At 40.9% G+C, this 23416-nt stretch overlaps 1 protein-coding gene across 1 annotated transcript in view; it reads right to left on the reverse strand.

Moving 5' to 3' along the window:
• ankmy2a (ankyrin repeat and MYND domain containing 2a) overlaps positions 1 to 23416 on the reverse strand; it is a 77313-nt gene continuing 53897 nt past the window's right edge. The window contains exons 5-10 of the mRNA XM_062539678.1: positions 13683 to 13843; positions 12803 to 13017; positions 9558 to 9693; positions 6414 to 6542; positions 2790 to 2919; positions 1 to 736 (exon numbers count right to left, since the gene is read on the reverse strand). Coding sequence (XP_062395662.1) covers positions 636 to 736; positions 2790 to 2919; positions 6414 to 6542; positions 9558 to 9693; positions 12803 to 13017; positions 13683 to 13843 — 872 coding nt within the window. The 3' untranslated portion in view covers positions 1 to 635. The remainder of the gene's footprint in view (positions 737 to 2789; positions 2920 to 6413; positions 6543 to 9557; positions 9694 to 12802; positions 13018 to 13682; positions 13844 to 23416) is intronic.

A 23416-nucleotide genomic window follows, 5' to 3' on the forward strand; every position in this document is an offset into this window, starting at 1 on the left:
AGCAAATTGTTATTGCGCTCTCTCTCAAAATGTACTGTAAGGCTACACAAAAGTTACAGAAGAGTTGGTGCTCTACAAATAGATGAATAGTTTACCCTATGGAAGACTGACCCTATGAAGATCTGATGGATGAAGAGCACTCAATCACTGATGGGAGACAGATGTTTGTTGTCAGGGCTTCAGAGGAGCTACAGGAAACCCTAACAGATAGTTCTTGTCTGTCTCTCCCCACATTAGATTTGCTATGGAGACCACAGACTAAGGAGCCGGGACCTTCTTCAGAATGCCCAAAATGTTTCTTGAAAACATACTAAAAGCCATTATGATATAGACAGCATTTATTTTAAATACACACATCATGTCATGGGCAACGTATGGCTCTAGGCAGGCTCCTTAACATGGTGCATATCCAGGAGCATTTATTTAATGTTGCCTGAACAGTTAAAAAATAATAATTTGATTACATGATTGTATGAGAAGTCCTTGTGTAACGATCTAGAACATGTGGCTTCCTCCAAAGCTTAAATATGATATACTGTACATATATTGGCATGTTTTTTTTATTATTATTGGAAGGGGCAAAAGTATTCAGTCTGTGTTGGTAGTAAAATTAGTTGAACAGATGAGTGTGTGATTCAGGCAGAGCTGACAGATGGTGGCTCCATAGAAAGGTCCTTGAATGCTGTAGCTGTCTCTTCAGCCAATTGTGTGGCCTTAGTAGTTTGTGTGTCATCAACTGTTAAAGGAACAAACAAAACATATGAAAATGACCTTTTGAGGTTACCTTTCAAGTAATCATTACATAAACCGCTCACAAAAAGTAAGGAAACTTGACTTTGGCCCATTATATCTCCCCTTTAGTAATACCAACCAGTAAAGTGTTTCATATAATATTTATCGTTGATTTGTCACCTTTACAATGAGGTATAGCTTGTAAGCATAGGGCAATCATGGAATGAGCAATACAGCCAAATGTCTGAGTAGTGCCAGTAATAGGGTTCTGCTGACAAACATCTCGTTTTGGGCTTCAAGTGCTACCAGGTGAGTTTAGATACCGGGATGAGATTCTGGAGCCAGTGGCAATTCCATATCTCCAGAATATGGGACCAAATGCCATCCCCCAGGATGACAACGCTCGCCCCCATAGAGCTGGGATCATCAGAGAGTCCCTCCAGAATTTGGGAGTGGAGAGGATGGAATGGCCTGCCGTGACGTGAGTCCAGACCTCAACCCAATTGAACACTTGTGGGATCAGCTTGGGCGTGCTGTACGTGCCAGAGTCACCAACAGAACCAGGTTCCCACAGCAGAATGTAGCAAGGTTGGTGACCAGCATGAGAAGAAGGTGCCAAGCTGTTGTGGCTGCATATGGATCCTCTACACGCTACTGAGGACCCTGACACTGAGTATAAAATGAATGAATGTATGCCTAACATGTATTCTTTCCCTCATTTCTGTGGGAGAGTGCAATCGTCAATGCTTGAAGTAACAAAGGTGAATTCCAACAGCATAACAGGCCATTTTGGCACATTTTTCGTTGGCACTACACGTTTGCTTGTGTTGCTCATTCCATGGGAGCCCAATACTTACAAGCTGTACCTCATTGTAAAGGTGACTAATAAACGATGAAAATGACATAAAACACTTTAGTGATTGGTCTTTTTAAAGTGGAGATATAATGGGCCAAAGTCAAGTTTCCTTACTTTTTGTGAGCGGTTTACAAAAAAACAAAATTGGCATGGTGTTTTTTTCCAGTTAGCCTATTAGCTGGTTTCATGCTCATTGGGCTCAATGCAAATCAAACCAGGTAATAGGCTAACTGAAAAAGAAAAACACCATACCAATCTTTAGGTGAAGTGAAGGGTGAGTAGGTATGTGAAGGGAATGTGATGGTGTGGGGCTATTCCAAAGGCCAAGGGAACTTTATCAGGATGCATAGTATCCTGGATCCATGAATAAGTGGCCTTTTAAAATAAATTCCTGCTTCTACGGGAATTTAACGCATAGTAAATGTTAAATTCCCGTAGACACCAACACCTTTGACCCCTATATTTTAAGAAAAACATTTATTTATTTATTCATTCACAAAGAAAATGAATGTCCTTAAAGGTTGGATATTTCCTCATTTTATTAATTTAAGGCATTAAGATCAATTTCCAAAAGATGATTTTATATTCCTCTTTTTAGTCAACTTTAGCATGTGGGACTTATAACTTATATAGTCTGGAAAACACCGTAAACAGCAAAGAGTGTCAAAAAAGGTCTTGGTCTAGATTAAATTGTATTGAGGTCCAGACCAGAGTCCGCCTAATGAGTACACCTGATACATACAATGCATATGTAAGGGATAATCAACGACGCGCCGTGCGTTTTATAGGAAAATAATGCACGTTCGAAGTGGTAATAAGGTCCCAACGCCGCAGGTAGAGGGGCCATTACACTTCGTTAAGTGCATTATTTTCCTATAAAACGCACAGCGCGGAGATGATTATCCCGCTTATACCACTGCTACTATCACTTTCGTTTATATTGCCGCTGTCTTAGATACAACGTTGTTGTTTTTACCGCTACATTCACATTGGCAAATTAATATTCAAGTGTGATAAGCCCAAAAAAGGGAACTTCTTCATAACCGTGCGTATTATCAAAAAATAATGCACGTTCCAAATAGCGCATCACAATAGGACATTTAACCAAGCAGTGGTATAACACTTCAATAACCTTGCGGCTGAAATTGTATGCTAAAATATGAGTGTCAAAAACACCCAGAAGTCAGAGAGGGTTATTTACCTGTCTCTGTTGTCTCAAAGTGTTTTGCAGACTCTCTCTCATGCCTCTCTCTCTGCTCCTGCAATCTTCTACACAACTTCTTATGGGTGAACCAATGTAACTTCTGACAAGCTTGATCACAGTAGATCACCTGCACAGAGTTTACAGACTTTGTCACAAAACACAATAAATAAAACCAACCCACAGACACTTACATGAAGTGCTTTTACACATACACCTGTAGGAAGGAAAAAAAGAAAGATATGAGTATTGTACTAGGGATGATACATAATAGTGATATGGCAATATTAGGGATGATGCATAGGGTGATAATGAATCAGAGATGATTCAAATCTTAATCAAAATCAATATTGTGTAGGTGCCCCTTTTTCTGCCAAAACTGCCCTGACCTAGCCTGGTCATACCAAACCCTCGTACTAATATCGTAGAGGGTCTGGACCTACTCCATTCAGAATCGATTTCAGGCAGGAGGCGTGAACTCTGTTGAAGTTTGAAACGATTGGGCCTGATTTTACCCAATTGCTAACGTTCGGTCGTGACGAGCTAGAGACTACAACATGCATATGCTCGACATAATCGTTAACACCCGCCTCCCCCCATCCCCCCCGTTCGCGGATTGGTCCAGTCGGAATGCATCCTGAGAAATTGAGTTCAATGGGATCAGACCCAGACGTAATGCTGTAGGGAAATGAAAATTGAGCGGAAGCTTATGGAGGGCTATGCCAGGCTAGCCCTGACCCATTGAGGCACAAACTCCAGCAGACCACCAAGATGTTAGCAGGAGATTTAAGGTATCCGATCCATCAGGTAGGACCTCCATGGATCGGACTCATTGTCCAGCACATCCCACAGATGCTCGATTGGATTAAGATCTGGGGAATTTAGAGGCCAAGGCAACATCTTGAAATAAATGTTGTGTTCCTCAAACCATTCCTGAACCAGTTTTTGTTTCAGGGTGTATTGTCCTGCTGAAAGCCATCAGGGAATACCATTTCCATCGCACCTTTCGTTCGAAAATTCTAAAACGACAATGTTTTTTAATACCTCACTTTTTAAATAATAGGTATCACCATGAAACTTCCTCAGTTGATTACTTACACAAGTATGAGAAAAAAATGTTTTTGAAATGTGTATGTTTAATTATGCAAATTAGGCATTATCTCATTAAATATGCATGATTTTGCATACATTTCCGGTAGATAGATTTGAGCATATGATAAAGACAGGTGCAAAATTATTCTTTCATGTTGTTTACGAACAAGATTACAATAAAATTACAGAGGGATTTCAGGATATCTGCTTTCATTGCCTAGGAAATCCAAAAATACTGTCCATAGCCTTAAAAAAGCGATTTTTGCCATGCTTTTTTGATTAACATGTCACATAAATCAGGCCAGGAGTGATGTATTAACAAATCCCTCTGTAAATGTCTTCGGAATACTGTTAAGTGTATAACTGGAAAGTTTGGTGTACATATATGCTACAGAGGCTGAGAAGTATCTACCGGAAAATGACTCAAAACCGCAAATAACTCGTTTGGAGAAAACAGCCTTGAAACACAGCCAATGAGATTCGTTCTCAGCTTAGACTGGTCTTTGAACTTTCGCGATTGGTTGCTAATACAAAGGAAATGTCCATATTTGGATTGCATAGCGTCATGCAGGAGAAACAGGGCTTTCCAACGGTGTCACACACAATATGATTTGGATCACGGTCGCGGGATGACACTTTAGAATGGGAACTTTTGAGAAAATGTGGAGAAATACATAGGCGCGAGCACACAAAAGTTCGTGAAATAAACACCTAAATGTGCAAATCGGACTTTGTTGTTGTAGTAGGGTGGTAGAATACATGCTAAGGTAGGAAACTAGCACAAAATCTCGAAATAGACCGGAGGTCACAAAAACAATGTTTTCAACTGCCGTGTCTCGCCTTAATATAAATTAACCTTACATTTAACTTTTTTTTAAAGGATATATTTTGGCCTTTTTGCCTTTATTCGTATAGGACAGTAGATACAGACAGGAAACAAGCGGAAGAGAGAGATATGGGGTGGGATCGGGAAATGACCACAGGTCGGACTCAAACCTGGGTCCCCGTGGGCACTCGGACCGGTGGATGGCATGAGCGCTGTAGCCTGTTGCGCCACAGCGCCCCCCAGGTGTGTAGATTTAAACTAAATCTGGTGTGGCTCTTACCGGGGCTTTTACCTCCTGAAATATCTGATTTTGTTTGCCACGCTCAGAGTTTAGTGCCCTGGTGGTTCACCTATTATCGATTTTTCACACGTTACATCAACGGATAGACCGAGCATTCTCGTCGCAAATCAAACGGTTTTGTACACGCTGTCTTACAAGACTGTTTACAGCTCTTCGAGCCACGGTGAAATTTCATTTTTGGTAGCCTACATTACTAATTTAAATACACTTATGGTGTGGGTGCTTGCGTTTCTTAACGAATCCGCCATCTGAGTCTGTATAGAAATGACTATTAAGTGACACATACACATTTTGTATCAGAACCAGCATAGACTTCCTCAGCCTGTTTGATCAAACCACACAGGCCATCCTTCTCTCCACACATGCATCAATGAACCTTGGCCATCAAGGAACCTTGGCCACCCATGACTCTGTTGGTTCACAACTTTCCCTTCCTTTTGATAGGTAGTGATCATTACAGACTGGGAACACCATACAAGAGCAGCCGTTTAGGAGATGTCCTGACCCAGTCGTCTGGCTATGACAATTTGGCCCTTGTTAAAGTTGCTTGAATCCTGCCCATCTTTTTTTTCCCGACTTTGCGAACTAAATGTTCGGTTGCTGCATAATATACCCCACCAACTGACAGGTACCGTAACAAAATAATCTGTGTTTTACACTTCACTGATATAATCGCAATATTATGTTTTTGCCACCCCTACATCCAAGTGAAAAGAATGTTCGATTTAACTGACATCTCCTTCTCACTTCCATCTGTGCATAGCAGAATTAATACAGACAATCTCTCTATTGTATACTGTAACTGCACAACTATTGTACTAAGAATGGTGGCTTTTACCCTTTTTGATGTGAAATATAGTGTAACTCTGGAGTAAGAACAACCTAGGGTCTATTTACGGTAGTTTAACAACTTCAAACTTTTGATTGAGAGCAAAATTACATTAATTGGGCTTACAGTGATGCTAACAGGGCAAGGTGCCACGTCACTATTTTATGCCACTAACAATGCTCAAAATATAATTACACTTCTGTGGTAGTGTGGTGAGGTTTTCTACAGACAAATCAGTCTGTAGACTACAAGTATTGTAAACTTTGAAAGTGTACAGGGAGGTTACAACAAGACCTCCATCTGCAGGAAGAAACTTCCATAGCTTCCTGGTTTGGTATTGTCAAATCAGCGGGCGTGTTCCATCCAATCAGCGCTGTTCAGATCTGGCTAAACGTAAGGCATGTTTGTTTAGAAAGATTCAGCCAGATCTGCGCATCGCTTGCAAGATCAAACACATCCGCTGATTTGATGATGTGTGATACATACTGTAAAGGCAGACTGTAAAAAATAAGCAACATCACAGGCTATGCCAGTCGGCTATAAAAATGGGAGGAATAGGAAGAAAGTGGTAATTACCATTTTACAGATTGAACAGCGTTTCTCAGCTCCCTTTTCTCCACAAGTAGTGCAGAACTCAGCATCCACAAAGCCTACCTGTCCCGTAATGGCTTGTGTGAGGACAGATATTGCTGTAGGGTCGCTACCCTGAAGAGAAAGACCAACAAAAATATCTAATATCTGAACAAGTTAACCATGCAATTGTTTCACACTGATTCTGACCAACAACTATCAAGCTAGACACATATCGAACATTCAAGATTCAAGAGATTTGTGATTTGCATATTTGCTCAGAAACAAATAGCAGGGAAATGAGGGATTATGATAGCAACTCCCCGCTGTAGAAAGGGAACAAATATTAGAAAGTAGAAGAGCATGAAATATATAATAAGTAAAATAAGAAAGATGGGGAAATGCTTTAATGGGGTCATAGAAATAAAGGAAAAGTGCTGGGATAGTTATTCATTTATGGCCCGTATGGCTTGGGGAGAGAAGCTCCTTCTTAATCTTTCAGTTCTGGGTTTGAGACTTGACATGCTTTCCAGATGGCAGCCATTTAAAAGATTGTGGTCAGTGTAACCGTTCTTTGCCCTTGACAGGCAAATCCTAGTGTACCATTACTCTTGTTTGATTTACTCTTGAACCCGTAATTAGATAGATATGGCACACATGTCAAATGAAAGGAGACACAGAGCTGTCTACTGATACCAAATGCACCCTTCTAGGTTATAAAACAGACGTTTTGTGGCATAGTAGCCAATGTTCATAAACATTATCATGTTTCTCTATGGCAAGGCACATTCATAATCCGGTTTTGAGTTCCTAGCAAACTCCTGTATGGTATCCAATTCAAGACTCATATTGCATCCAAATTTGTTTGACAAATAAACACTTTTTTGCCTTTACTTTGTTCATTGCAATGTGGTAAAAAGTTGTTGTAGAGAATCATCATGTGTGCAGATCATGTGTGCTACCGCACAAACAAGTCAGGTCAGATCAGCTAATGTCACAAATATGGAGCACAAAAAGTGTCAAAAAGTAATTTTTCATCACTAAATAAAAATTGCCATTCTTATATTGTCAGATTTAGGGCAGTCAGGCCATCACAAAAATGAGTCTATACTGCACTATACTGTTCTTCCAAGTCTTCCAAGTCTTCCGCAACTTCTTATTATTTGAGTGCGTGAAAATGCACTCTACTGTTATCCGACATTTTCTTATTATAATAGTTAGAGTGCAACCAACATAGCAACCATTAAAATTAAGTTTGATTATAGTGCTAAATCCCGACATTCCTAACCCTGCTCACAAGTGCCACCTAGTGGTTGTTTGGGTCATTACAACTTCACTGGGGAAAACTAAATAAAATATGCGTGATTCATGCGTGAGGTCGCGTGAGGTCGCGTGAGAATCACGCATGAAACCGGACAATCATTATTGGAGATGAGTTCCATCACCACTGTATCGTCCGCAAACTTGACAATGGTGTTGGATCTGTGTATGGCTGTAGCCTGGCTAGCACCTACCACTTCTCAAACATTAATTTTCTCGTATTTGGAAAAAATGCCCAGATCCGTTCATTGTGCGCCACAGATGTCTATCAAATGAGTCTGTGCGTAGCTCATCATCGTCTTGCTTTCCCTCTTGTTCTGTGATTGGTCCCCTATCTGAGGCAAAAATTAGGGCGGTAGTTTCCAGGCTGCCTTAACATCGTGAATCAAATGGCGCGCAAGGCAGCATGGGAACACCCAGGCTAGAATGGCTGTGTAATCATGAGTGTAATGAGAGTCAAGCAGGGGACTCATAAAAGTAAACATCCTTGGGGAGCAATGGTATTGAGTGGGATTGTATCTGAGGTGCAGTCACGTCACTGCCTGAGTCCTGTGTCACAGGAGACCGAGAACACAGGTTCAAAGAAATGGGCTAAGCCTTAGTTATTTAAGCTCTGCAACTGATTTGGTGGGCACAATGGTGTTAAATGGCAAGCTATCAACAGACGTGCTTAATTCCCCTTCCCTTTATCCAGATGAGAGGACATGGTATATGGCAGGGGTCGGCAAGTAAGTTTGGCCTTGGGCCAGATATTTTCCAAGCCATTACATAGCGGGCCACAAGTTCACAACCAAAACAATGGCTAATTTAATTAATTAATATCGGAGGGGGTAAAAATGATAGGCACTCTTGAAATGTCAGAGCAGAGACATTCAAGCAGGCTGATGTAGGTTAAATTTGTCGACTGGTCATTGAGGGCGCTATTATATGCCTGTGTGTTAAAAAAAAAAAAAAAACAGAAAAACATTTCCATGCATTGCTGTTAGCTGTCAAAAAATGGCACTATCAAAAAATCTGAAGAGAAAAGTTAACAGCGAAAACGGGATCTTTAATGATGAATGGACAGAACTATGCCTTCATCCTCCGTAATTCTATTAATGCAAAGCCCACATGCCTGATCTGTTACAACTTTTCACAGTTCTATGTGCGTAAATCGCCTGTTTGATGTCAGGCCTGTTTAAAAGAAGTCGTGTTTTAATTATCACCATAAGCCTATGTCCGTTGTTTGAATGACAACATGTGTTTTAGGGACTAGCTTGGAATTTGAGAACCAGCGCTGTCCATGGACTTCATTTGTTTTTGCATGTTGTGCGTTCACGCTGCACCTCGCTGCGTGCTTCTTCACTCGTATTCAGATGAAACAAATAGCTAAGCATTTAGATTGATTGAAATTCTTCTGTCCTGGAAAGTTACGTTTCAAAATAAAGAGCATGTTTGAGACTGGCACTCGGATTTTTAAAAAGTGTTTTTTTTTTTCTCTCTGGTTCAAAAGATCTCACGGGCCAGATGTTTTTGCTTGCGGGCCGCATCTGGCCCGCGGGCCATCTATTGCCAACCCCTGGTATATGGCATCATCAGTACTCCTATTTGGTTTGTTGGTAAACTGGAGGGGGTCTAATGAGATAAGGGATGCAATGGGGATGCAATATGAATGTGATTGATCTTAGACCAAAAGCCTTGTTGCCATTTGTTTTTTTTTGTTTTTGTTTTTGCTTTGCTTTTTTTTTAAAAAAAAGAGATTTTCAAGACAGCACTGATATAACTGACAACATACAGCAGAATTATTTCTAAAGTTAGGTAACAAAGAAATAACCACTCAGGTATACTTACAATCTCAACTGGTGCAATGCTTCTGACCAGCTGCTGTAGAAGAGTGGCATCACAGTAAGGGAATTTTCGAATGCACTCACGTATAAACTTCTCCTGATAGAGAGGAAAGCCGTCTCCATCTCGTCCTTTCAGAAGGCTGAAATTACAATTTTGCAATTTTTTTCATTACATAGATCATGGCACAGAGTGATATGGAAACATGGACAATTGCTGAATGCATTTCAAGGCACATTTATTTATATAGCACATTTCATACCAGGGCAGTTCAAAATGCTTTACATAAAAAAAGAGATGACATATATACAATGAGATGATGTGGATAAGAAGTTATAAGATTAAAATAAACATAAGAAAGTAAAAATAACAATTAGATAAAAAAAAATAAAATTATGAGAAAGCAAGAGAAAAAAGGTAGGTCTTTAGCTTGGTTTTAAAACAGTCTATTGAAGGTGTGGTCTTAATATGTTCAGGAAGCTGGGTCCAGAGCTTGACTGCATGAGATCCGATGGCGGCTTCACCACATTTGGTTCTAACAGTTGGTGGAACCAGGAGCAATCTCTGTTGGGACCGGAGAGACCTAGCCGGTGTGTAGTGGTGAAGCAAGTCTTTTAAGTAGTTGGGGCCACTGTCATTTTAAGTTTTAAAAACAAGTAAAAGTGTTTTAAAATAGATTCTCTGACTAACAGGGAGCCAGTGTAGGCGTTTCAGTAGAGGTGTGATGTGATCTGTCCTTTTAGCTCTCATAAGGATCCTTGCTGCTGCATTCTGGATTAACTGAAGTTGCTTGATGGTTTTCTTGGGAAGGCCAGTGAAGAGGCTATTACAGTAGTCCAGTCTGCTTGATATGAAGGCATGAAGGCATGAATACGTTTCTCAAGGTCTGTTTGAGTCATGAGGTCCCTGAGCTTGGAGATGTTTTTTAAGTGGAAGAAAGCTGATTTAAACGCCTACGTTTTTTACAGCTGTTTTGACTTGAAGTCCTTTGGTGTTGAGAAAGGAGATGTTATGTCTCATGTCTTTGTTCCCAAAGACAATCGCTTCAGTTTTGTCCTTATTCAGCTGGAGGAAGTTCTGACACATCCAGTTGTTCAGGTCATTAACACAGTGAAGGAGTTTCTCAAGCAGGTTGGTGTCGTTAGGTGAGAGAGCAAGATAGAGCTGGGTGTCATCGGCGTAGCTATGGTATGAGATCTTGTGTTTTTGTACGAGTTTTCCGAGGGGGAGCATGTAGAGGTTGAATAGTAGAGGGCCCAGGGTGGATCCCTGGGGGACACCACAGCACAGAGGAGTGGTAGAAGAGACCCAGTTGCCTATAGAGACCAAAAAGTTTCTGTCCTTAAGGTAGGAGCTGAGCCAACTAAGAACAGTGCCTGAGAACCCAACCCAGTGCTTCAGTCTGTTTAAAAGTATGGTATGGTCTACCGTATCAAATGCAGCACTGAGGTCCAGAAGGACTAGGACTGAAGCCTTGCCTGCATCCATGTTGAGGCGTATATCATTTAAAACTTTAATCAGTGCCGTCTCATCAGTGCTGTGATGAGCTCGGAAGCCTGACTGGAAACAGTCAAGACAGTGATGGGATATTAAAAAGCTTGAAGAAGGACCTATTGGATATTTCAAACTAAGAGCCTACTTAATATCCTGGGGACAAACCTTCTTGAGTTACATCTACATTTACATCTTGATCGTGCAAACAGGAGTCAAGAAAGTTACAAGTAAGTTACAATTACACTATCCTGCATGATTATGATATGATTAGCCTAGTTGATATACTATAGCCCTAACTAAGATACCTTCAGTTTTCATTTGACTAAACTAGACTAAAATGACAAGACTTTTAGTTGAATAACAAAAATTACCTTTGAATTACTAATCTAATAATGACAAATATGACTAAATATGACAAAGACTTAAAGGGACATTTCATCGCAAGACTAAGAGTAAATTGATAATAGGTAACAAAATGAACACTAGATTTTATTGAGACAGATGTGGGCCTTTCTTAGGCAGAGGTGGACTCCAAGCAAGATCTAGAAGCATTCAAGGACCATTGACAGTACATTAGATGTACCAGAGCTCAACTGCAAGAGCCATGACAAAGGGTCTGAATATTTATGTAAATGAGATATATTAGTATTTTAGTTTAATGGAGGTTGGTAGGGAGATGAACAGTTGGAACCAAAGTTCTTAGAGTTAAACAACGTTTATGGGAAAAAATAAGCTTTTATTAATGTCTAAATTTTCATTAATGTCTAAAAAAAATGCATTACTGACTAGTCCTACGCAACAAGGTTTGAATGACGTTTGTATGTTAAATGGTTCAAGCTGAATTAAATGTAGAAAAACTGGTTGGAGGAATAATAAGTATATGAAGTCGCCTAGTGAAACGGTAACAGGACAGTGCAGTTTCATGGACTGTAATAAGAAGCCTAGTGATAAGCAAACAGTGGATATGCATGCACTGTAATAATAAGAGGCCTATGAGGACATTTCCATGCACTGTAATGAGACACAGCAATTTAAAGCATATACTTAAGACTATATTCTCATTTAGTCAAAGCACTGCTACTTAGCAGAGTGATTTGCACGCAGAACCTGAAAACCCTTTGTTACCTATTCTTCTGCCCATACAAATTGCACAAGCAAAGTTGTTTTGCCCCACAATATTAAATGTGAAATTAATACTTTTCCCCCTTATTGCCCACAAGCTAATATAAAATATGTAAATAGTCCAGACATTTTGACCCAATCTAGAGTGAACTGACACAAGGCAAAGATGTCAGCATTTACCCATCAAGTAACCAATCGGGTTTCTTGACCTTGAACCCTCAACATACACTCACAATCAAACACAAACAGGATTTTGTTTTCTTTCTCTCTCTTCCAAACACAATTGCCTGCAGGCACCACTGTTGAATATATTTTCTGTACTGCTTTACACCAACAGTCAAATTACACGTGTGCTATTTTCTTTATTTTTTGCAATGCCTTTGAATAATATGGGAGACGTGTATATATTGCAGAATCAAATCACAATACTTGTTGTATCGCAATATGTTAAGAATAGCGATATCATATCGTGGCTCAAATATCGCAATAGTATCGATTCGTCATTTTTTGCCAATTCCCACCCCTAATTTCTTCATATGTATTGTACTATTGATAATCTTATACATATTTAACCTGAAAAGCACTTTGTGTCAAATTCTGCAACACTACCTCTTCAGATAATCCAGCAACATTACCTCTTGATGAGACCATCCAACTTGTCCTGACGATCTTTCATGAAGACAGCACATTTCTGAAGCACACAGCTGATGTAGTGCATCTTCATAGCAAGGACCTCATTCATGTCTTGCTGCTTCACACACTTCTCACAAATCAATTCCATCACATGGCGGCATTTCTCCAGCGCTTCTGGCTCCGCAAGCATAGGGTTCTCTTGAACCAGCAACACCATCTGACATACACAGAGCAACACCAAGCATAAAAACATTACTCATACCACTGCAACAAATCTGATACTTAAAGGAGAAATCGGGCCAATTTAACACGGAGCTCAGTTGATCATGTTCAGGAAATGCGGTGAGGAATGATGAAAAACAGTCAACGTGAACGTGGCTAATGTGCCTTAGTTTTTATACAAATCACTGTGTACTACTACCTCTTGGGGCTATTTTCTTATATATCAGCATAGTGCATGCATTGCAGCAGCAGTCATAACTAATAAAGTTGTATTCAGTTACCTCTGTAAACAACTATGCCAACAAAACAAAATATGAATCTTGTATCAAAATCGACAGTGTAATAATCTATTTAAACATGTAGCACTGCATACTAACACATTTTGTAAAACTTGTAATGCCAACAGGCATCGCCTTAATGGAAGAAATCAAGAAATCAACCTTGGAAGTGTCATATCCATTAGTTAAGAAATCTGCCTCTTTATAGTACCCCCTGGACTATGAGGTTTAAAACAACATGCGAGAGATATGCAAATAACAAACAGACACACACACACACAGAGACAGATGTTCCCTTCATCAATATGTAGATTATGATATTGTGCATGGTCAACCTATTAATTGACCTTTGGGTCAGTCATCACGGGCACTTCTTAGTTACCTTAACAGGGTTTAGATTGGTGCTCATAATGATCTTGTGGAGGGGGCCAGCTAGTTTTGGGGGTAGCTTGGGCTCCTTCTCTAAACCTTGTGGTTTGGTGTAATAATCCAGTCTTGCACGAGAAAAGAAGTTATTGATGACAGTGACACAGTCATGTTGTCCTACAAGGGATGACAGAAAAAAAGAAAGTGAGGAGTCTGAGATATTCAAGGGATTGAAAGTTGAACAACCAATGCGATTTGCAACGATGTGACTCAGAAACAGTCTTTGGTAGCATAAGTGACATGTCGGTCTGTCAGCCATTCATTATCTAGCTGTTAGGGGTGGCACGGTTTTGGAAAATGCTCGATGGCATGTCACGGTTCGGAGTGTGTGTTCGTCGTACGGTCCTACGGTTCAGGCTAATTATGGCATGCGCAATTGATTCCCATTATGTGACAATTCGTTTCCCTTTTGCGCGAGAGTAGTAGTATGGAGTTTTGAGTGCTGCACGCGAGTCTTTAGAAGTGCGAGAGACAAAGACTGGCCGGAGTTGCAGGATGCGCCAGCAGAACACCAGAGTATATTTCCTTCAATGTTCTGTTAAAGAGCAATCACGTAGGCTAGCATTCCAAGTTACAGAATAGAAACTAATGTGCTAGCTTATCGCTAATGTCTATGAGAAATCCCATAGACATGCTAACGCTTAGCATAATCGATAAAAGTAGATATTTAGAGCGAACTTCAGTCCATTTACACAACTTGGGTTACATAAGAAGAGTTCGTTGTTTCCAACTGACTATTAAAACAATCAAAGTCTAGTGTTTTCTCTCCATATAACAACGTAACCGTGTAGGAAAAAATGCCTGTTAACTGAATGTGTGCGCGTGTGACAACGTGCCCACTAGTGATCATGTGACTTGCTCTGCTGCAGCCAGTGGCTGCTCTCACTTCTGTTGCTCACCTCCTGATTTAATGAATTTATGGGGTTTCAATGTGATTTTGAGTGTGCCCCTCCCCCTCTAAGTAGCCTACTTTAAATATTCGATAATGTAATTTTGCACATCCTCAAAACATTCACGATAATATTGCAAACGATAGGCTACCCGGCAAGCAAATAACGTTCTGCTAACTTTAAGTAACATTAGCTTTTGGTTCCCCTGAGATTAGTTTTTCAGTAACCTACTAATAACGTTTAGAGAACGTTATCTCCAGGCTGTCAAAAAAAATGAACGTTCCCCTAACATTTTTACAACTAAAAAAAGAAACGTTATATTATGGTTTAGAGGGCTGCATTGGGATTGGGACCCGCCGGGTCCCGCGGGACCCAACGCAAATCTCGCGGGAACGGGTGGTATGAATTTGACTGCGGGCGGGAGCGGGCAGCCATTAACAAATCGCTGCGGGATCGATTAGCATAGCAAAATGGAGACTGAGAGCATAGGCTTAACTGAAGTGGAAAAGAACCTCAAACGAGGTGTCTACAAAACAAAAATGAAACTAGGCAAATCTGACATTTGGCAAAGTTTCTCAATTGTTTGTGACTCAAATGGAAACGAACTGGATTTCGTTAGTTGTAATAAATGTGCAAAAATACTTATTTACAACGGACACAAATCCGGCACCTCTGGATTGAGGCGACACACCTGCTCTGTTCTCCCTGGTCAAAGTAAGCTGGTTTTCAAGGGTAAACTAATTCTCCCGGCTCACGTTAAAAAAGAAACTACGCAGAAATGTGTGGAAATGTGCTGTCTAGATCTAAGGCCATTTGACGTCGTCGCTGGGAAAGGCTTTGCTCACCTGTTGCAATACCTTGTTGATGCTGCTGCTAAATTGGGGAAATTTGATGTTAAAGATGTTTTACCTCATCCAACCACGGTGTCCAGACATGTCGAGGACCAAGCACATACACTGCGGGCGTCAGTGACAGCAGAGATAAAGCCCATCATTGAACATTATGGATGTGCCATCACCACAGATATATGGACAGAAGACTACCATAAAGCTTCGTTCATATCAGGCACCCTCCACTATACTGACAAAAATTTTGAGCTAGTTTCCAGGGTGCTATTCGCGGCTCCCTTTGAGAGTGGCGTGTCTAAAACAGGGGACAATATCAGGAGCCTACTGTTCCAAAAACTCCGCGAATTTGGGATAGATGCGACACTTCTATCTAGCCATGTTGTGTTTGTCACTGATCGCGGAGCCAACATTGTCGCTGCTCTGCGTGGATACACCAGACTAAACTGCAACGCACACATCCTGAACGTCATCCTGTCAAGTGCATTCTCACCAACTGTGTTGGCTGAAACTCCTGAACTGTCTGAACTAATGACCAATGCAAAACAACTGGTTAAATATTTCAAACATTCAGGTCTGCAAAACAGCTTGAAAAAATCCCTCAAGCAGTTCATCGATACACGATGGAATTCAAATTATGATATGCTGGATTCCATACTGCAACAGCATGAGGAGATCTCCACCTTACTGCTGGGAAATAACCAGTACGAAAGACTTGCGCAGATCAATGCAAACACTTTGAGAACAGTAGTTGCGTTCCTTAAGTTATTCAAGGAGGCTACAAATGACTTAGAATCCGACAACTCCACTCCAAGTGCATCACTTCCACTACCGTGGTCCGTGAGACTCATTGAACACTGCCAAGCAGCAATCCTCGAGCCCATGCTCTCTGAGGTTGCCAATGTGTGTGCCTCACGTCTGGAGGATCTGATGGGAATCAGTGACACATCGGCACATCCTCTGCACATGATGTATAGAATTGCAACGCTCCTTACTCCCAAAATGCGACTGCTACGGATGCTGTCCCCAGATGCAAGAGATGACGTGGTTAAAGGTAGGCCTTTTTAGCTTATAGGACTAGGCTATAAATACATAAACAGTTTAATTCATTCCATTCAGTTCAACAAATTAGAATAAGTAAAGTTACAAAAAAATAGGAACGGAGATATAGCCTAACACAATGAAAAAGGTAGGTTATTTAATAATTTGTCTGTAAGGACTGTAGCTATAACACGATCCGTGTTATAAATGCGTATTATTAATATAGACTATAAATCAAATTCTTTCTAAAGGTGCAAAAGGAATTATGCAGAAAATGGAGTTTGACTTGGTCACGGCCCGGGCCACAGAAGAGGGTGAGCCATCAGCCAAAAAGCGAAGCACCACCACAGGCACAGACCATGTCAAAGTCCATCGATGAGGAAATCGCTGAATATCTCGGCTCCCGGCTGAGTGATCAACCAGACCCTGACAACGTGCTGCAGTGGTGGAAGCTCAACCAGGAGCGTCTCCCAGCACTCTCAAAGCTGGCACGCTTCATTCTCTGCATACCTGCATCCAGTGCGCACTCAGAGCGAGCCTTCAGTGTGTGTGGCCGCATCTTGGAGGAGAGGCGCACAGGATTAGCGCCACAGTCTATTAATAACATAATGTTCCTCCACAGCAATATCAAATAATGCCAAGTGATTGGTTGGTGGTTTAAATGCAGTCTTTTAATTTGTTTCAGGCCCACGATGTTCTGGCTATGTGCGTGTGGTGCAAACTTGAGGTTTTTTTTTTTCTTTTAATGTAGCCTACTGTAGGCCTATGTAGCCTAATTAAACGAAGTGTTTCCTGTTTCTGATGGTAACGGTCATTAAAACACAGTTGTTTTCAAGCATATAATCTGTTTTTGTTTCTCTTGCGGGACGGGAGAAGATACAAAATCAATGCATGTCTATTACAGTGCGGGCATAAATTATCAGAATTTCGCGGGAGCGGGCGGGACTAAACATATACATTGCGGGTGCGGGCGGGACTGTAACACACACTCCGCGGGTGCGGGCGGTAATGGTCAGAATTTCTGATGATGCGGGCGGGATTGGGATGAAAAAAACAGTCCCGCGCAGGGCTCTATTATGGTTGAATCCCAGCAAGCAAATAACGTTAGCCGTTGGTTCTCCTGTGGTTAGTTTTTCAGTAACCTTCTAATACCCTGGAGAGAACATTAGCTCCAGGTTATCAAAGTTCCCCTAACGTTTTTACAACTAAAAAAATAAATGTTATATTCTGGTTGCATTTCTCTTTTCACACAACGTTGCTACTTAGTTGTTTTTTTGGTATCTTATTTGTATAACCGTATAGAGCATATATTCTGGTTATGTGCTTGGGGTTGAAAATCGCCCCCGAGTTTTTATGAGTTTCCAATTGAACACGGCCAGCAGCCACACTGCAACTTAGTCGGAATAATTTGTTGCAAATTCGACATCAGGCATATTCTAATCTTCCCCCCTCTGTTGGATTGATATTAGGCCTACCAGAGCCATATAGCCCGTCTAGCAAGAAGGGGCAGCCAGCGCGCGCGAGAAGAGGTTGAGAGAAGCTACAGCGCCCTCCACAATTATTGGCACCCCTGGTTAAGATGTGTTCTTTAGCTTCTAATAAATTCATTTTTTTTCAAAATAATATAGGACCACAATGAAAAAAAGCGTAAAATCCAACCTTTAATACAAGTGCATTTATTTAGAAGGATAAAAATCCCACATTAAGAAATAATTATTCTTCCTAAAATCACCTGTTCCACAATTATTGGCACCCCTAACAATTCCTAGGAAATAAATGTAATTAAAGTATTTCTGTCATGTCTACAGTAGTTTACAAAGTCAATCAGAGTATGTAGGAACATTTAATTAGTAATTCTTAACATCCTGTTTCCCTGGGCTAACAATATGACGTGACACAGAGGTAATTTCTCTTCAACATGGGAAAGACAAGGGAACACACTGTTCAAGTAAGGCAGATGTGTGTCGACCTTCACAAGTAAGGCAATGGCTATAAGAAAATAGCCACTCGCACACCTGCCCATATCTATGGTCAGAGGAATCGTTAAGAAGTTTAAAACAACTGGAACAGTGGTAAACAAGCCTGGAAGAGGACGCATGTTTATTTTGCCACCACGCACAGTGAGGAGGATGGTAAGAGAAATAAAAAAATCTCCAAAACTCACTGTTACAGAATTGCATCAAATGGTTGCATCTTGGGGTCACAAAGTCTCCAAAACAACCATCAGGCACTATCTACATGCCAACAAGTTGTTTGGGAGGCATGCAGGGAAAACAACCTTCCTCACTCAAAATCATAAGCACAAACGTCTGGAGCGGTACTGGGCCTTCAACTGGGACCGTGTGCTTTGGTCAGATGAGACAAAGTTAGAGCTTTTTGGCAACAAACACTCAAAGTGGGTCTGGCGTAACAAAAAGATGAGTATGCAGAACAGCACCTCATGCCCACTGTGAAGTATGGGGGAGGATCGGTGATGCTGTGGGCCTGTTTCTCTTCCAAAGGGCCTGGGAACCTTGTTAGGGTGCATGGCATCATGAATGCTTTGAAATACCAGGACATTTTAAATCAAAATCTGGTGGCCTCTGCCCGAAAGCTGAAGATGGATCGTCACTTGGTCTTTCAGCAAGATAATGACCCTAAACATATGCCAAGTCTACACAGAAATGGTTCACCAGACACCGTATCAAGCTACCATGGCCATCTCAGTTCCCAGACCTCAACCCCATTGAAAACCTGTGTGGTGAGTTGAAGAGGAGAGTGCAGAGGAGAGAACCCAGGTCGTTGGATGATTTGGAGATTTTGTGCAAAGAGGAATGGTCGAAGATCCCTCTTTCTGTTTTCTCTAATCTTGTGAAACATTATAAGACAAGATTAGGTGCTGTTTTATTAGCAAAAGGGGGTTGTACAAAGCATTTACATCAGGGGTGCCAATAATTGTGGCACACATGATTTGATGTAAAATAATTATTTCTTAATGTGGGATTTTTTTCCTTCTAAATAAATGCACTTGTACTAAAAGTTGGATTTTACGCTTTTTTTCATTGTGGTCCTATATTATTTGGAAAAAAAATGAATTTATCAGAAGCTAAAGAACACATCTTAACCAGGGGTGCCAATAATTGTGGAGGACGCTGTACTTCCATCATCTCGGGTCCGTGAAAAAAAAAAACAGCCAGCTCTGGTGTGTTGGTGTGTTAGCAGACTCTGTACCTCGCTAACTTTAAGACATTTGGATAACACAGAGATAAAGTTACTCACGTAGGCTACTGGCTGTATGGTATCGAATCACGTTCTTCACATCGTTGTCCATGCACTTGTTCCATTAAGTCCAAAAAAACCCCACTGCAACAGGGTAAACCGGGTGGAGGAGCTAGCCATATGTCCCTAGGCAAACACCGATGTCATGCTAACATTTCCCGAGAGAGAAATCCCCGTACCGCCGTGAAAACAAATGCTACCCTGCAGTCAGCTCGCACTGGTTTCATTTGTGAAACACAGTCTTTCAGACATGCACAGAATGTCAACAGTTGGGCTGAGCAATCAACCAAAGTTATAATCTCGGTTAATCTCCACCAGCCAGTTTGCTTACAAAAACAATTGTCTCGCAGTGCAAGTGGCTTCGGCTGTCAAGTTATAGCCTACGAGTTCACTGTTTTGTTGTTTACTGTTTTCACTTAGCCTATCCCACAATTCCCAGTCCCAATTTAAAACAAATTAAACCAAAATCCATCATAGTTCTGAACTGAGGACTTTTAATGGAATACGATGCAATAAAAGCAGCCAGTTTTGAATTTTGAAACAATGTGGTTGGGACATTTCAGCTTAGGCTAGCCTATGTACATGTACCCAGCACTTGTTATCACAGACTTTGTCCCCACCACTTTTGACAACTGAAAATAAAATGTATTTAACAGAAATCTCTTTAATACATGCCTTTTGTAACATTGTAACAATGGATGGTCAGATATGCGATAGGGCAGTGAGGGTGATTCATTGTAACCATCGACTAGTAGGCCTATCTCCGCAAAATAAATTTCTAGCAACTTATATAGATCTCGGTATGCATGTTCATGTTGATTCAGAGATAGGCATAGACTACCGTAGGCTACTGTGCATCAAGCTATACGACAGCATTTCATCATGTGGTGAATTAATGACTTAACGTCAGTTTAACATGTCAGAACTTTTGATCGGCGTTTCAAGTGCATGCCGCGAATATCAAATAAACTCTAACGCCTATCTGACTGAATCCCTTATATTTGTTGGCAACTGTTAAAATATTCAAAGCCATGCACTGGTGAGGCATGGTATACAGTAAGCGTTACTTGAGAATGGCCATTTCCCTCACGCGTTGCCTGATTCACGCTCTGCGTGAAATGCATTACAGCTGCATTACAACTTACCGCCACGAGGTGGCAGTACAGTCCGCTGTAGCATTGCTGCGGTGTGATTGATACTGTAGCCCAGTTCTACTCATTCAATAGGCGGCCAGGAAGCAACCTCTAAGTGGCCCAGCCCATATAGTATATTTCGGAGCTTTCGGAAATGCCAACAGAAATCCCTAGTAGCCTAGTCACCTACAGACTGCAACAATACAACTCTTTTATTGTTTTGTTTTTTCGGGTGTTTGTAAATTCAGTCTGGAAAATGTTCGCAAGGCTCTGCACTTCGAAAAAGACGAGCATGAACTAACAAACTATTTGTCATAGGCCTAGTTCAAAATTGCCATTAACACAAGCAGCAGATTGCAGTGATTAAAGCAAAAAAAAATCCTGAGCCTGAACTTTTTTAGACTCGAGCATGCGACTCTATACGACACTATGTTGGTCAATCGATTGGAAACCGGTTTACTTTTTGGAGTGTTTGCACACAACACAGGCCTTGTTTGTGATGTTGGACACCAAGAAAGGCCAATAGGTGCCAATAGTAGTCCAACACACTACAATTGTATCAATTTTTTATATCAAGTTTTGCTGCTAATCTTTGTCTTTGACAGGTTACAAATTGACCTACAATCATAAGGTGTCATGTTGTAAGGATATGTGAAATTGGAAGGCAGGCATTTGAAGAATAAGATTTTTGCAACCATTTAAGTTAAGGTATTAAAAAAAAACTGATTCTCTTTCTAAAGAGTAATAACAGTCTTTCCCACAGATTAGACTTTTTATCGCTTTGCTTTCATATAATGTGAATTTATTTATTTAATGATTTTTTAAAAAGATGTAAAGCACACACACACACACACACACACACACACACACACACACGTGTAATTATTTATACATTCTGTATACTGACATTTCTGATATTCATCAGAACAGTCAGCAAACATAACAGCAAACTTTATGCGGCTTATAGCCTGCTATTCATATTACAACTCCACCACTTAAATTCAGCTGTTTGATTGAAGCCTCAAAATATTGTAAACAAAGTAGCATAGTTGGCTAGTTTATCATACTCTAGCTGGTTGGACTGCAGTGTCCCCACATGTGTTTAAGTTTCAAGGTAAGCTCATACTTTTTATCCTTGGGACAGGCCCTTTAAATCTTGGAGTTGAAAAACATTGGTATTGATATGGTCAGTCAACTTGAATGCAGAGTTTTAATCAGATGTGTGCAGCATAGCCTGGGCTACTAATGAAGCTAACCGTATTTAACAATAATTCAGCTAGTCGTCTTCTGTGCGTCGCGTTCACGATTGTGAATGTTTTGTTTGGATTAAATGTGCATGTCGAGGGGCGGGTGTCCATTGAGTGGGCACGAGAGCGGGCCAAGGAACATTTGTTTACTTCTATACTGTTTGGTAAAGTTGGACGCATAGTCTACAAAATTTGCGGAAGAACTTATGCTTCCACCCGCAGCGTCAGGTGCATCAGTGCGACCACACATCCAGGGATGATCTCGTTATGGAGACAGACGCGGTGTGCACGAAGGGGAGTCTGTGTTTGTGTCCATGTGTGTGTGTATTAAAAGGGCGCGTGACGCGTGAGTGACAGAGAGGGAGAGCAGGGAAAGGAAATTCAGCTTAACGAATGCTGCGTGTTTTTCAATAGCGTTAACAAATAAATAATATTTTAAAAAATGAACGCAGTCAATGGCCGCACGCCGGAATTCCGGCACGGTGCCGGAAAACTTTAATCCCTGAGATTGAAATAACACTTTATGTTTCATTGGAGAGTTTGACAATGGTGATGATGATATGCAAACAAGTTTTATTGAGTTAGACTGCTTCTCTACAATAGTTCCGTAATCTGACATAGGCTATTTCCTCATGAATGTAATTCTGTAATTTCTCTTTGGATAGCTATCTATCTATCCAATGGCGTCAGTTTAGTTTTCAGGCGACAAAACGCTATTTTACAGCTTGGTTCGATAAGTGCTGGGGACATACATTTTATATGATCTTAACGATGTTGAGGACTGTTGCGTTTCTGACTCTGCTGCGCTGTTGTCGCCAGAACCAGTTTTGAACGCACAGGCCTACTAGGCTATATTTAGGTTACTTTATCAGCTTCGTACTTAAATGGCTCATTCCGAGGAGAATGAAGGCTAGTTCGATGGTTTCTATCATGTCCTCAGGACTCGGCCCGCCCCAAAAAAACGAAACCAGAGCCAGAGTGATGCTGAAATCGCGTAGGCCTACCGGTCTATGTCCCAAGTAGTCATTCTAACTCCACGAAAATGACCACCGCTGGTTAGTTTGCTTTGGTTTGTGGAGAAATCCATATGGATTGGTGAAAATGTATAGGCTTTAGACCTACTTTCTCGGGGGGCAGAGACATTTTTAAAGGTGGTCTAGGCCCTCTATGAAATACAGTAGCCAAAGCATAAATCTTTTAATCGTAGTTCCGTGGGCTATTCGAAATTGCGCTCTGATCAGCGGAGGACGGGAGCAGTGAATTTAAATATTGGTCG

The sequence above is a fragment of the Sardina pilchardus genome, chromosome 6, assembly GCF_963854185.1.
Source record: "Sardina pilchardus chromosome 6, fSarPil1.1, whole genome shotgun sequence".
Classification (NCBI taxonomy): Eukaryota; Metazoa; Chordata; class Actinopteri; order Clupeiformes; family Clupeidae; genus Sardina; species Sardina pilchardus.